This window comes from Tamandua tetradactyla, chromosome 15 (genome assembly GCF_023851605.1).
Source record: "Tamandua tetradactyla isolate mTamTet1 chromosome 15, mTamTet1.pri, whole genome shotgun sequence".
In the NCBI taxonomy this organism is placed as follows: domain Eukaryota; kingdom Metazoa; phylum Chordata; class Mammalia; order Pilosa; family Myrmecophagidae; genus Tamandua; species Tamandua tetradactyla.
The window spans coordinates 33,221,896-33,235,358 of NC_135341.1; the positions used below are offsets into that span (position 1 = coordinate 33,221,896).

A 13,463-nucleotide genomic window follows, 5' to 3' on the forward strand; every position below is an offset into this window, starting at 1 on the left:
TGGTAGCCCATGACAAACTCTGGAATCTGTTCTGTGACTACTTGTTGGGGTGTGCTTTGAAAAGTATTGCTCTTTTCTTTCTTTGCATTATATATGTTATATTTTACAATTAAAAAAAAATACATTAAACAAACAGTTGGAATATCAGAAATAAAAACACTGCCCTTGGATTGAGCGCCCCTTTCTCTCAATTATTGCTTGTTATAGAAGCAGAAAACCAGAGAAAATTTGAACATACTCCTTCAACAGGAAAGTATATTACTTTCATTTTGCTGCTGTAACAAATGACCACAATTTTAGTGGCTTAAAAACAACACAAATTTATTCTGTTACAGCTGTGGAGGTCAGAGGTCACTGGGGCAAAGCCACAGAAATTTAAAACTAAATCAGGTCTGACAGGATTAGATCAATTTAAATGCATGTTATTCTAAACTACATGACATTGCTTTAGTGCTTCTTTTTTTGGCCAAGCACATAGCAAGGAGTCTCTGAAAGACATAAATTTAAAAAGAAACTATTTTGTAATCTTTTTAAAACAGTATAGCTTTTTCTCTATAACACTATTCTGTTTCTGTGCAATATTTCTCTAAGTAAACATGAAATTATATTAAACGTTGCTAGCATCTATAATAAAGGTTAGAGGCTATTCTTTTAAAATAATAATTCTCAAATATATATAGCTTACTCTAGAAGGTTGTTGAAAGGGCTTTAAGCCATGAAGTTCATCCTTTCCATTTATGAATAGCTTTTTTGTTTTTTTCTAGCTGCACGTTATGAAGAAGGAGAATCTGAAGCAGAAAGCATTACTTCTTTTATGGATGTTTCAAATCCTTTTTATCAGCTTTATGACACAGTTAGGAGCTGTCGGAATAACCAGGGGCAGCTAATTGCTGAACCTTTTTTCCATTTACCTTCAAAGAAAAAATACCCTGATTATTATCAGCAAATTAAAATGCCCATATCACTACAGCAGATCAGGTAAGATGTCTTTCTGTGTTATCCAGTAGATTATGGACTTCCATTTTCTTGTGGTTGAGCCTGCGCATATATATTCCTTCCTAAAATGGATCAAGATATTAAAGGAAAAATGTTTTAATAGGGCATACTTGAATATAACTCATATATGAAAAATGAGAAATAAATTTGGTTAAATAGTAAACTGTCTGCAATAGAGTTAAAAAGCAAGTAAATGGAGGGTGTTCCATCTCTTATTTGTATTTCAAATTATGGATTGTAAAAAGTAATGCAGCTTGAAGGCCTCAGGCTCTCCCATTGGGCAGCAGAGATGCAGGCAGGGAGAATGCCACGAGTCTTCTTTGTCCCCACCCCACTCTCTCCACCACTTTCCCTGAGATCCACCTCCCCGCTTTGATTGGATTTTGCACATCATCCTTCCTTGATTTCATTGTATTTTCAAAATCCGGTGACCAGAGTTCTTCATTAAGAGGTGAATCATCACATGTGCTTGGCAGTGGGGAATGCAGTGGAAATTACTTGGAGGAGACTAGGTATTCTAGTTTGGTAGCTGCCGGAATGCAACACACCAGAGACGGATTGGCTTTTAATAAAAGGGGATTTATTTTGTTGGTTCTTCAGAGGAAAGGCAGCTAACTTTCCACTGAGGTTCTTTCTTACATGGAAGGCACAGGATGGTCTCTGCTGGTCTTCTCTCCAGGCCCCTGGGTTCCAACAACTTTCCCTAGGGTGACTTCTTTCTGTATCTTCGAAGGCCTGGGCTGAGCTGCAAGTGCTGAGATGAGGAATGCCGAGCTGCTTCGCAGTGCTACGTTGCAATCTCTCATTTAAGCACCAGCCAGTTAAGTCAAACATCACTCATTACAGCAGACACACCTCCTAGCTGACTGCAGATGTAATTGGCAACAGATGAGGTTCATGTACTGTTGGCTTATGTCCGCAGCAACAAGACTAGGTATGCTCACCTGGCCAAGTTGACAACTGAATCTAACTAACACACTAGGCAACCAGGGAGTCCAACCCCCTCATGATATTGCTATTCCAATTGCCACAATTTCAGTCTTTGATAATCAAGACCTTAATTTTAGCCATAGAAGCCCAGACAGTTGTGAATTTAGCAAATTCTATAATAATTTGGCAATGCACAGTATCATTTTTTAAATAAAATATTTTACAGAAAGTTTTTATCATAACATTTGAAAATATATGAAAGAATATCTATTATGCAGATTAATGATGATGTGTAATAGTAAATGAATGCTGGCAAACCCACTACTCAATTTAAGAAGTAGAACATGATCAACATTCACTTTGGGAATCAAATTTTTTCAGTGGTTTCCAACCAATGGTTAATAGTAAAGGGTGTGTGGCCTCGAATATCCAGGTACCCTGAGACTAGAAATTGTTCACCTAAACCTATTGCTATGAAAAATATCCATCCAACCCCACAGTCTTTATATTCTTTATTTCTTCAGATTGACTCTTTAATGTACTTTAAGATCAGCTGGGGAGATCTAGAATCAATATACAAAAATCAATTACATTTCTATACACTAGAATGAATAATCCGAAGAACAAACTAAGAAAACAGTTCTATTTATAGTAGCTTCAAGAAGAATAAAATACTTAGGAATAAATTTTACCAAAGGTTGCAAGACTTGTATACTGCACACTACAAAACGTTATTGAAAGAAATCAAAGAAGAGTGAAATTAATGGGAAGACATCCTATATTGATGGATCTGAAGACTTAATATTGTTAAGATGGCGATATTTCCCAAACTGATCTACAGATTCTTATCAAAGTCCCAGCTGACTTCTTGGTAGAAATTGACAAAGTGATTCTAAAATTAATATGAAAACTCAAAGGACCCAGAGTAGTCAAAACAATCTTTAAAGAGAAGAGCAAAGTTGGAGGATTCACACTTCCTGATTTCAAAACTTATTACAAAGCTATAGTAATCACCAAAAGTACAAGCAACCAAATAAAAAATAGATAAATTGGACTTCATCAAAATTAAAACCTTTATGCATTGAAGGACACCACTAAGAAAGTGAAAAGACAACCCACAGAAAACTAAGAATAGCTTAACATGATAAAGGGCATATATGAAAACCCCACAACTAAACTCATTATCAGTGGTAGAAGTTTGAAAACTTCCCCCCCTAAGATCAGAAACAAGACAAGGATGCCTGCTATCACCCTTGTTTTTCAACATTGTACAAAGTTAGGTAAGAAAAATATTAAAGACATCCATATTAGAAGAGAATAAGTAAAATTTTCCCTATTTGCAGATAGCAGGATTCTATATATAGAAAACACTGACAGATCTACATTAAAGCTTACTAGAGCTAATAAACGAATTCAGCAGAGTGGTGGGATTCAAGATTAATATGCAAAAACCAGTAGTTTTTCTGTACACTAGTAATCAACAATTTGTAGAGGAAATCAAGAAAAAAATCCATTTACAATAATGAGAAAAATCAAACATCTAGAAATAAATTTAACCTAGGATGGGAAGGACTTACACATAGAAAACTGCAATAGATGTTGCTAAAAAGAAATCAAAGAAGACCTAAATAAATGGAAGGGCATTCCATGTTCATGGATTAGAAGACTAAATACTGTTAAGATGTCAGTTTCACCCAAAGTGATTTACAGGTTCAACACCATCCCGATCAAAATGTCAGCAGCCTTCTTGGCAGAAATCAAAAAGCCAATCTCAAATCTCTGTGGAACCATAAAGGCCCTAAATAACCAAAACCATCTTGAAAAGAAAGAATGAAGCTGAAATACTCAGACATCCCAATTTTAAAACTTATTTCACAGCTACAGTAATCAAAACAGCATATACTGTTTTGGCACAAGGACAGACATACACACCAAAGGAATCAAATTGACAGTTCAGAAATCTCACATCTATGCCCAAATGGTTTTTGACAAGGGTACCAAGTCCATTCAATGAAGAAACAATATTCAGGTCAAGAAATGTTGCTGGGAAAACTGTATATCCATATTTAAAAGAAGTAAGGCAGCTAGAGGGAAGTACCTGAAACTGTAGAGCTGTGTTCCAGTAGCCATGTTTCTCGAAGATGATTGTATAATGATATAGCTTTCTTAGTGTGACTATGTGATTGTGAAAACCTTGTGTCTGATGCTCCTTTTAACTACAGAGTGGACAGATGAGTAAAACATATGGATTAAAAATAAATAATAGGGAGAACAAATGTTAAAATTAAAAAATATATATTGGATAGATGGAAATACTAGTGGTCAGTGAGAGGGTGGGTAAGGGGTATGGTATGTATGAGTTTTTTCCTTTTTTTTGTTATTTCTTTTTCTGGAATGATGCAAATGTTCTAAAAAGTGATCATGATGATGAGTATACAACTGTGTGATGATATTGTGAGCCATTGATTGTTCACCACCTATGGAATATTTGTATGTTAAGAATGTATGTACTCTACGTGGGACATGACTCCGAGGGGTGTGGACCTTCCTGGCAACATGGGACAGAAATTCTAGAATGAGCTGAGACTCAGCATCAAGGGACTGAGAAAAACCCTAGAATAAGCTGAGACTCAGCATCAAGGGATTGAGGAAACTTTCTCGACCAAAAGGGGGAAGAGTGAAATGAGACAAAATAAAGTTTCAATGTCTGAGCGATTCCAAACAGAGTCGAGAGGTAATCCTGGAGATTATTCTTATGCATTAAGTAGATACCACCTTGTTAGTCAGCATGTAATGGAGAGGCTGGAGGGAACTGCCTGAAAATGTAGAGCTGTGTTCCAGTAGCCATGTTTCTTGAAGATTGTATAATGATATAGCTTTCACAGTGTGACTGTGTGATTGTGAAAACCTTGTGTCTGTTGCTGCTTTTATCTACCTTATCAACAGACGAGTAGAACATACGGGATAAAAATAAATTATAAGGGGAAAAAAGACAAGAATGTATGTGCTTGTATATTGAAGGCAGACCCTTACCTCACACGATATACAAAAATTAACTCCAAATGGATCAAAGACCTAAATATAAGAACCAGATCTATAAAACTCCTATAGAAAACATAGGGAAACAACTTCAGGACCTTGTGTTAGGCAGTAGTTTCTTAGACTTCCCACCAGAAGCATGAGCGACAAAAGAAAAAATAAGGAGGACTTCATCAAAATTAAAATCTTTTGTGCATTATGGGATTTCATCATAAAAGTAAAAAGGCAGCCTACACAATGGTGAAACTATTTGGAAACCTTATATCCTATAAGGGTTTAACATCCGAAATATATAAAGTCCTACAACTCAGTAACAAAAACTGAATTTTAAAATGGGTAAAAAAAATTCTCCAAAGAAGATTTATAAATAGCCAGTATGCACGTGAAAAGATGCTCATCATTAGCCATTAGGTAAATGCAAATGAACCCATAATGAGATACCATTTCACACCCACCAGAATAGCTACGATTTAAAAAAAAAAGGAAAAGAACAAGTTCGTTGTTAGTGGGGATGTGAAAAGGTATAGCTGCTGTGGAAAATAGTTTGGCAGTTCCTCAGAAAGCTAAGTATAGAATTATCACATGACCTAGCAATTCCACTTCTTGGTGTATATCCAAAACAATTGAAGGAAGGGACTCAGATATTTGCACACCAATGTTCATAACAGCATTATTCACAATAGCCAAAAGGTGGAAGCAATCCAAGTGTCCATCAACAGATGAATGGATAAACAAAATCTGGTGTGTATATATGTGTGTGTATATATATATACACACACACACACCATAATCTTATACAGCCATTAAAAGGAATGAAGTTCTGATACATCAGACAACATGCATGAACCCTGAAGACATCATGTTGCATGTCAAAAGGACAAATATTATATGATCTCACTGATATGAAATAGAATAAATTCACAAGAGTCAGAAACTGTTGGGGTGGGGGATGGGAAATTAATCTTAATTGATACAGAGTTTTTCTTAAGGTGATGGAACAGTTTTCGTAGTGGTTGTTGGTGATGGTAGCACATTTCAAATGTAATTAACACCCCTGAATCATATATTTGAATGTGATTAATATGGGGAATTTTAGATGGTATATATGGTATTAGAATAAAATTTTTTTAAAAAACCATGAGACTACAACACAGTGAATACAAATGTAAACTATGGATTATAATTAATAGTATAATTGTAATCATAAAGTTTCTTCAGTTGTAACAAATGTACCACAGTAATTTAAAGTGTTAATAAAAGATAAATCTGCGTTTGGGATGTGTGTGAGTTATATAGGAATTGCATTTTTTGCACAATTTTTCTATGAATTACCACTTTTCTCATAAATTAAAAAAATTTTAAATAGTAGGAAATAGAGAATATTAAAATATGGTGTTTTGTAACTCCAGCAATGTTGGTTAGGCTTTTCATATACCCAGGTAGAATGAGGAAGTAGGTAAAACTGTCTTAACTAGGCAAGCTAAGGGCAGGCCAGTTTCAACATCTAGAGTTAAATTGCAGCCTCTTACCTATCACTGTCAATTCAGAGGGTGTTCTCAACACCCAGAAAGAGACAAGAAAACCCAAACTTGTAAATAACAACCTGTATTCCTAATAAATTTGTAGGTATTTACCAGATTAATGTTATTCAAGGTTAGTGGAGGGGGAGGGAAAGGTAGAATGGGACCTCATAAACACATGATGTTTTCATAGCAGGTACCTATTTTTCCATATAGTTGGAATTAAAATCCTTCTACTTCGTGTATTCCAGGAAACAAGATTGGCTAACTACTTAGGTTTCATGATTTTGCATTAGTAGTTCTGTTTTTATCATTTGGTTAGGAGAATTTATCATCTTTTGTTTAATCCAAACTTTGGAGGTCTTGTAAGAAATAGCATATATAAGAAATAGCATATGTAAGAAATAGCTTATCAGTTTATTTTACACTTTGAAAATAATGGGAAATTCAGGCTTCCATTCATCAGGAAAACAGCTAGTCTTGTACTCTTCGCCTTGGAAATGATGTTGACAGTGTTATAGATGTGAAGAATTTCCTTTTTAATTGTACAGTTATGTCTTTAGTTTCTTTTCTCCCACAGTTTTGTTTATTTTGGTTTGGTTTGGTTTTTTTTTTTTTAGTTGTAGAACATTTCAGATTTTGGTGTGGGTTACAATTCCACAATTTTAGGTTTTTACTCTTAAGTACTGGAGCCTAAAAGAAATATCAATATAATGATTCAGCATTCATACTCATTTGTTAAATCCTACATTCTTTCTATAGCTCCACCATCACCTTTGATCTTTTTCCCACTTTTTAGGGGTATTTCTATCTTTTTCATGTTGGAAGAGGCTATCAGTAATATGGGATGGGGGGATGAAACAAGTTGATTTTCTCACAAGGCTGTCCCCTTTGCATTTCTGGACCCATGTGGAGGTTGTAGGTTTCTGGAAAGTTACTCTAGTGCATAGAACCTTTGTAGAATCTTAAATAATGCCCTAGGTATTCTTTAGGATTGGCAGGAATGGTTTTGGTTGGGGGTTGGCAAGTTATGATAGGTAGCAATGTCTAACTGAAGTTTGCATAAGAGTAACCTCCAGAGTAGCCTCCTGACTCTATTTGAACTCTCTCAGCCACTGATATCTGTTACATTTCTTTTCCCCCTTTTGGTCAAGATAACCTTGTTGATCCTATGGTGCCAGGCTCAGGCTCATCCCTCCCTCAATTTTTAATTCAAATCATTTAATTCAGCTCAAAAAGAGACAAATCAAATCATTGAACCAGTTTAGTCCCCTGCCCACAACCATCTTCCAAATTGGAATTTCCTAACTTAAGTCTTGCTTTGTTAAAAGTCAGTAACTTAGAACCTGTTTATTCCCTTTGTGGCATAAATTTACTATGGCAATTGTGTGGCCTACAGGGGAATATGAGATTTTTTTTAAAAAGTGGCTCAGGCCTGGCTGGTAGCTGTAGAATGTTTAGTCTTATCTCCCTTCCAAGGAAGCATGTCAATCCAGTGGTACCTGGCAGTCCTTGCTGTGCCTGCACTACCTTCTATGTACACCACATCAGAGCTGCAGGCAAGTCTAGGGCAACCTTGTCCAGTAGAATGTTCTGTGATGATAGAAATAATCTCTATTTGCATAGCTTGGTACAGTAGCTGTTAGCTGCATATGGGTTTTGGGCTCTTGAAATCTGGCTAGTATGATGGAAAACCTCTATTAAATTTTTACTTTTAATTTTGATAGTTACATGTAGCTGATGGCTACCATATTAGACAGTGGAGACCTAGAAGGATTTGTTGTCAGAAGAAAGAGTTGAGTGTTCCCCAACCAACAAAAATGGAAGAGTAGGCAGGAGCAAAATAGTGCGATTCTAATTGCTGTCTTTTGCCTTGCTAGGGCATGTCATCCCCATGTTTTAGGCCCCATTCTACCCTCCCCTCCCCCCACTACCCATGAGTAACATTAATCTGGTAAATATCTGCTTATTTATTAGAAATATTGGTTGTGTTTTACAAGTTTGGGTTTTCTTGTCTCTTTATGAGTATTGCAAATACCTTGCACTCTACCCTTTGAATTAATAGTGATGGGTATGAGGCTGTAATTTAACTCTGGATTTAAGCCCAATACCGAGCACTAGGCTTGTGCTTTGTTATTGTTTTGCATCAGGTTAGAGATGTTCTCAAGATTCATATCTGTTTAAGCATTACATAGAGCTTGCATGTGGTTTTGGCAAATTTTATTTTACATGCAAAATGAATGATGCCATTCTAAGAGAAAAGTTTGGAATTTTTGCATTCATCCTGTGAAGTTATTTAGGCATATGTATTGAAACTCATTACTTAATACTATTTTTGTGACTTTGGTAGCATAAAAGCTATCCAAAGATTTTTAAATCCTGTATAATTCCATATGGGGTTAGGGCAAACAGTAACTCTTTGTTTTATACAAAGTACATGGGGCCTTTATGAAATTAGATATTAATAATAGTGATAATATCAGAGACAGTTGATCTGAATTCCTAAGACTTTTAAGTAGAATAAGTAAAACCTCAGTTTTAATTCATAATTAATTACAAATGTTTGTTTTACAGGAATAGCAGTGAATCGTCTCTGTCATATCTGCCTCTTATTTGTAGGCTTAAGACAACTCTTCCTTTTCTATATCTATTTCCCTTGGAGTTAAATATATAATTCTGAATGCTTCTTCATGGTGTTGTCAATGCTTTCCCTTTTCCTTATTCCTCATGAACCATGGCCTCTTATTTTCAGAAATTGATAGTTCACAATGATTCTTTATGGAGGTAGCTTAAAATCTCCCTGATGTTTTCCTCTCTTCCTGGGGTATACTTGTTGCCCACAAACAATGACTATGTTAGGTTTTTTCCTAGTATATTTGCTTTGTAATTAGCTACCTTATTAGATCATCTTACTATTTACTATGTTACAGTATTATTTTGGATTTTCAGATAGATTGTCATGTTATCTATGTATAATGGTGACTTTGCTTCTTTTATATCTTTAAAATGTCACTTCTAGTCCTCTAATCAGTCACTAGTAAGGTACTATCTAGTTCTTGTCAGGATTTCTCGATAGGATTTTCAGAAAGGGCATTTCATAATGGCTAAGGAAAATTCTAGTCTTGTGTTTGTCTTTCACAGAACCAAGCTAAAGAACCAAGAATATGAAACTTTAGATCATTTGGAATGTGATCTGAATTTAATGTTTGAAAATGCCAAACGCTATAATGTTCCCAATTCAGCCATCTACAAGAGAGTTCTGAAATTGCAGCAAGTCATGCAGGTATGATTTCTTGGTTTTGCTAAATTTGTTGTGTGTATATTTGAAATACTTTTACCTGTTCTGAGTGTTTAATATGTGTGATTTCCTCCACCAGTACCATGCCATTTATTTCAAGTGCAAATATTGTTCAGTATTTTTTTAAGTTGTCAGAGCCATGTAGAATAGATATAATAGTTTAGACAAGATTGACTTTGGTGTGAAGGAAACAGAGATTTGTCCCTAGATGGTAATTTTAGGCTCCTCAGGAAGTTCCCCTTAAATCACAGACTATTTCATTGGTTCTAAATTTTATCTCTGTTAAAGTCTGATCCCAGGGGAAAGGACATTTTAAGACTAACCATTGTATAATATCCACGAAGTTATCAGATCCTTTCTGAGAGCACATCTTGGAGGGCATCTGAGATCACAGGTCACCTAGAGGTTTAGGGAAGACATAGGTATGAAGTACAAGTTGGGTCTGCCTGACAATTACTTGGTAGAATCTTGCTTCAATTTTATATCACCCGTATCTTCATTTTCTTTGATCAGCACTGTGATTCTTAGATGGTGCTGTGGATTTAAAGTATTTCGTTTTCAGTACTCTATGTGTGTATTCTCTAAGCCTGCTGTGGTTGGACTTTCAGCTTTGTTTGGCAGAAGGTCTTTAAAAATGCATGTGTTGGGCGGGCCGCGGTGGCTCAGCGGGCAAAGTGCTTGCCTGCTATGCCGGAGGACCTCGGTTCGATTCCCGGCCCCAGCCCATGTAACAAAAACGGAGAAACAGAATACAATAAAAAACAAGAAAATGTTTAAAGATGTTTCCCTTTCTTCCTTCCTTCCTTCCTTCTATCCTTCCTTCCTTCTGTCTTTCCTTTAAAAAAAAAAAAAAAAAAAAAAAAAAAAATGCATGTGTTGAAAAGTGGATCTTCTTTCAACTCTTTCCTTTGTACTTTTTTTTTTTTTTTTTTTTTTTTAAAGACAGAGAGAAGGAAGGAAGGATAGAAGGAAGGAAGAGAGGAAGAAAGGGAAACATCTTTTTAAACATTTTCTTGTTTTATTGTATTTTGTTTCTCCGTTTTCGTTACATGGGCTGGGGCCGGGAATCGAACCGAGGTCCTCCGGCATAGCAGGCAAGCACTTTGCCCGCTGAGCCACCACGGCCCGCCCCTCTTTTGTACTTTTTTTGTACTTTAACAAAAGCCAGAGTGCCCTTTAGAAATCAAGAATACCGAAGGCCCTCTTTAAGTTGACTTTCCTTAAATATAGCCACCAGAGCAGAATGCCCATACAGCTTGCCTCACTTCTTTTAACAAGTCCTTACCCTTTGTAATCTTAACTGCCGTTAGCTAGCATTGTTTTCTCAACTCTCTAGATCCATTTTTTAACCTACTTTTCTGTCATGCAGGCTTTTGTTAAATTGGGTTATTGAAAATGTTTAATGATTCTTTAATTTCATGCATCCTTCTTATGGTTTCCTCTTTCTGAGTGAAGGTGATATGTGTAGTTCTTTAATATTCATATATTCCAGGAGTGTTCAGCAAAGTGAACTTGACTCCGAGAATGTGCTCTGTTTTAGGCAAAGAAGAAAGAGCTTGCTAGGAGAGATGACATTGAGGATGGAGACAGCATGATCTCTTCAGCCACTTCTGATACTAGTAGTGCCAAAAGAAAAAGGTATATAGTCATAGCTGGAGACATCTCCTCAGTTCCTGTTTATTTTGTTTTAGATAAGTGAAGAAAAATGTTTGATTTAAGCTCTTAATGTGAATTTTATTATAAGCTTTAAATATTTAATTATTTCTAAAGGAAAACATGATTTGTAAATTAGATAGTTACTTTTTTTTAAATGTAAGTACTTTTAAAGGACCTAAATTAAAATGACGGTTATATATGTAACTTGGCAAAACATGTTATTCATTTTGCTGTCCAGGTTATTTTTTTTAATGCGGCATTTTAAAAGTGCTACTTAAATCTAATTTAGGTAATTTCTACATGGTGAATTGCAGAGATGAAATATGAATTAGGGAAAGGTAATGAGAAATTTGGTACTTTTCAATACTACCACTACAGCAAAGTTAAGTGACTGGTCTTACCCCTTTGTTTTTCCTTGTTAATCTGATCCCTATATGTCATTTTAAGGATGCCAGATTGTAAAATATCAAATCAGAACTTCTTATAGTTCATAAAATGTTAACCTACATGTTTGGTTTTCTTTTCTTTCTACCCTTTCCTTCAACTTCCCTAATCCTTCCTTCCTGTCATGGATTTTATGGAAGGGGGCCTTACTGTGAAACTCTGAAGCTGGACTCCTATAAGGAATCATGCAGGACCACCTATTTTATCTCTGTCTCCCACATGGAGTTTATTTGGCCTAATCATTGTGGAACACTGTATTTTCCCTCAAGTTTAACTGTCTTACCATCTTTGCAACAGCAGTTAATCCAGGGAGGAAATCTTAACAAGGAATAAGCCTGGCCCTAACAGCAGGGCTGGACAGATACAAAGTTGGAATGAAGAAGTCATAACAATTGACACAGATCTGTACATGCAGTGTATAGAGCCATTAAGATCTGAGGATTTTTACAATGTGGTTTAGGAAAGAGAAGCTGTCCTATCTTTTCCTTTTATAAATAGCCTTTGGAAAATTTTTTACCTTTGAAAATAACTTTGCTATGCTTTGCCATGGTAACAAAATCAATTGGTATACCCTGAGATGTGAGTCACCTCCATCACTGGCCTATGAATTTCATCCTTCCCAAGTTCTTAATTCCTTGTTATACCAGGGACAACGGAGGAAAAATGTGAAACCAAATCAGAGACATCAATACAAGAACATCTTGAGTGTAATTATATAACTCTACTACAGCATCACCTGTGTTTTCCAGATCAGTCACCAATCAAAGATAAAAACTTCTCAGGCAAAAGAAGGTAATGGAGGCAAAGTGACGGTACAGTTAGTGCCAACACTGAATGAAAAGACAGATCTTAAACTAGTTGAGTGATAAGAAAACAGTTACAAGGAAGCATTAGCCCAGGCAAAATCTCTAGAAATTGTATATCTTTGTGGCTTATCAATTGTTCCAAGTATATTAATTGAAAGTTATCATCCTGAACACTCCCATAAAAAGAAAACTAAGCATTATGTTCTTGAAATAATAAACTTCATTGTAAATAAAATGAAAAACACAAATACGAGAAGAGTAAATAGAAATCATCTGCTAAAACAATAAAAGAACAAACCTAGGTTTGAAATGCAGGCATAGGGAATATTAAAAAGTTGAGAAAAGCAGTTTCTATACTTTGGACTATGACAAAAGAAATAACATGATGACCCTTTTAAGAGGTAATTATGTGAGAGGTACTGGTAATAAAAAATAGACTTTTCAAGAATTCAGGGAGATACAACAGCCTAATAGGTTAAGTTTGGCCAAACAAGTTAGGGCCAAGTTTTCCAAGTACTGCTGAATCTGACTCCTATGTATTGTGTATGATTCTATCTTTACCTTATTTTTTAATACCAAAGAGTCTGAGAAAAATTGGATGTGTGTATGGTTTTCTTTATTTGATTAGTGCATTCTTCTTCCTCATTCCCCGGCCCTCTACCCAAAAATCTACCCACTGTCTACCATGTTGAAATGTTCCAAGTATTCTTAATATTTTTTATCCTTTGGATTGAATAATCTTTTTTCTTAACCTTAACTGGCTTATACTTGACC

The 13,463-nt window shown here is 35.5% G+C and overlaps 1 protein-coding gene across 23 annotated transcripts in view; it reads left to right on the plus strand.

Moving 5' to 3' along the window:
* The window catches only part of PBRM1 (polybromo 1), a 155,042-nt gene that overhangs the window by 42,971 nt on the left and 98,608 nt on the right, over positions 1-13,463 (plus strand). For all 23 annotated transcript variants that reach the window (XR_013162739.1, XM_077129025.1, XM_077129023.1 and 20 more), the window contains 3 exons: positions 765-978; positions 9,627-9,768; positions 11,324-11,421. Coding sequence is in view for 22 of the 23 variants with exons in the window: in XM_077129025.1 (XP_076985140.1) it covers positions 765-978; positions 9,627-9,768; positions 11,324-11,421 (454 nt within the window). In the remaining variant the exon portion in view is untranslated. The remainder of the gene's footprint in view (positions 1-764; positions 979-9,626; positions 9,769-11,323; positions 11,422-13,463) is intronic.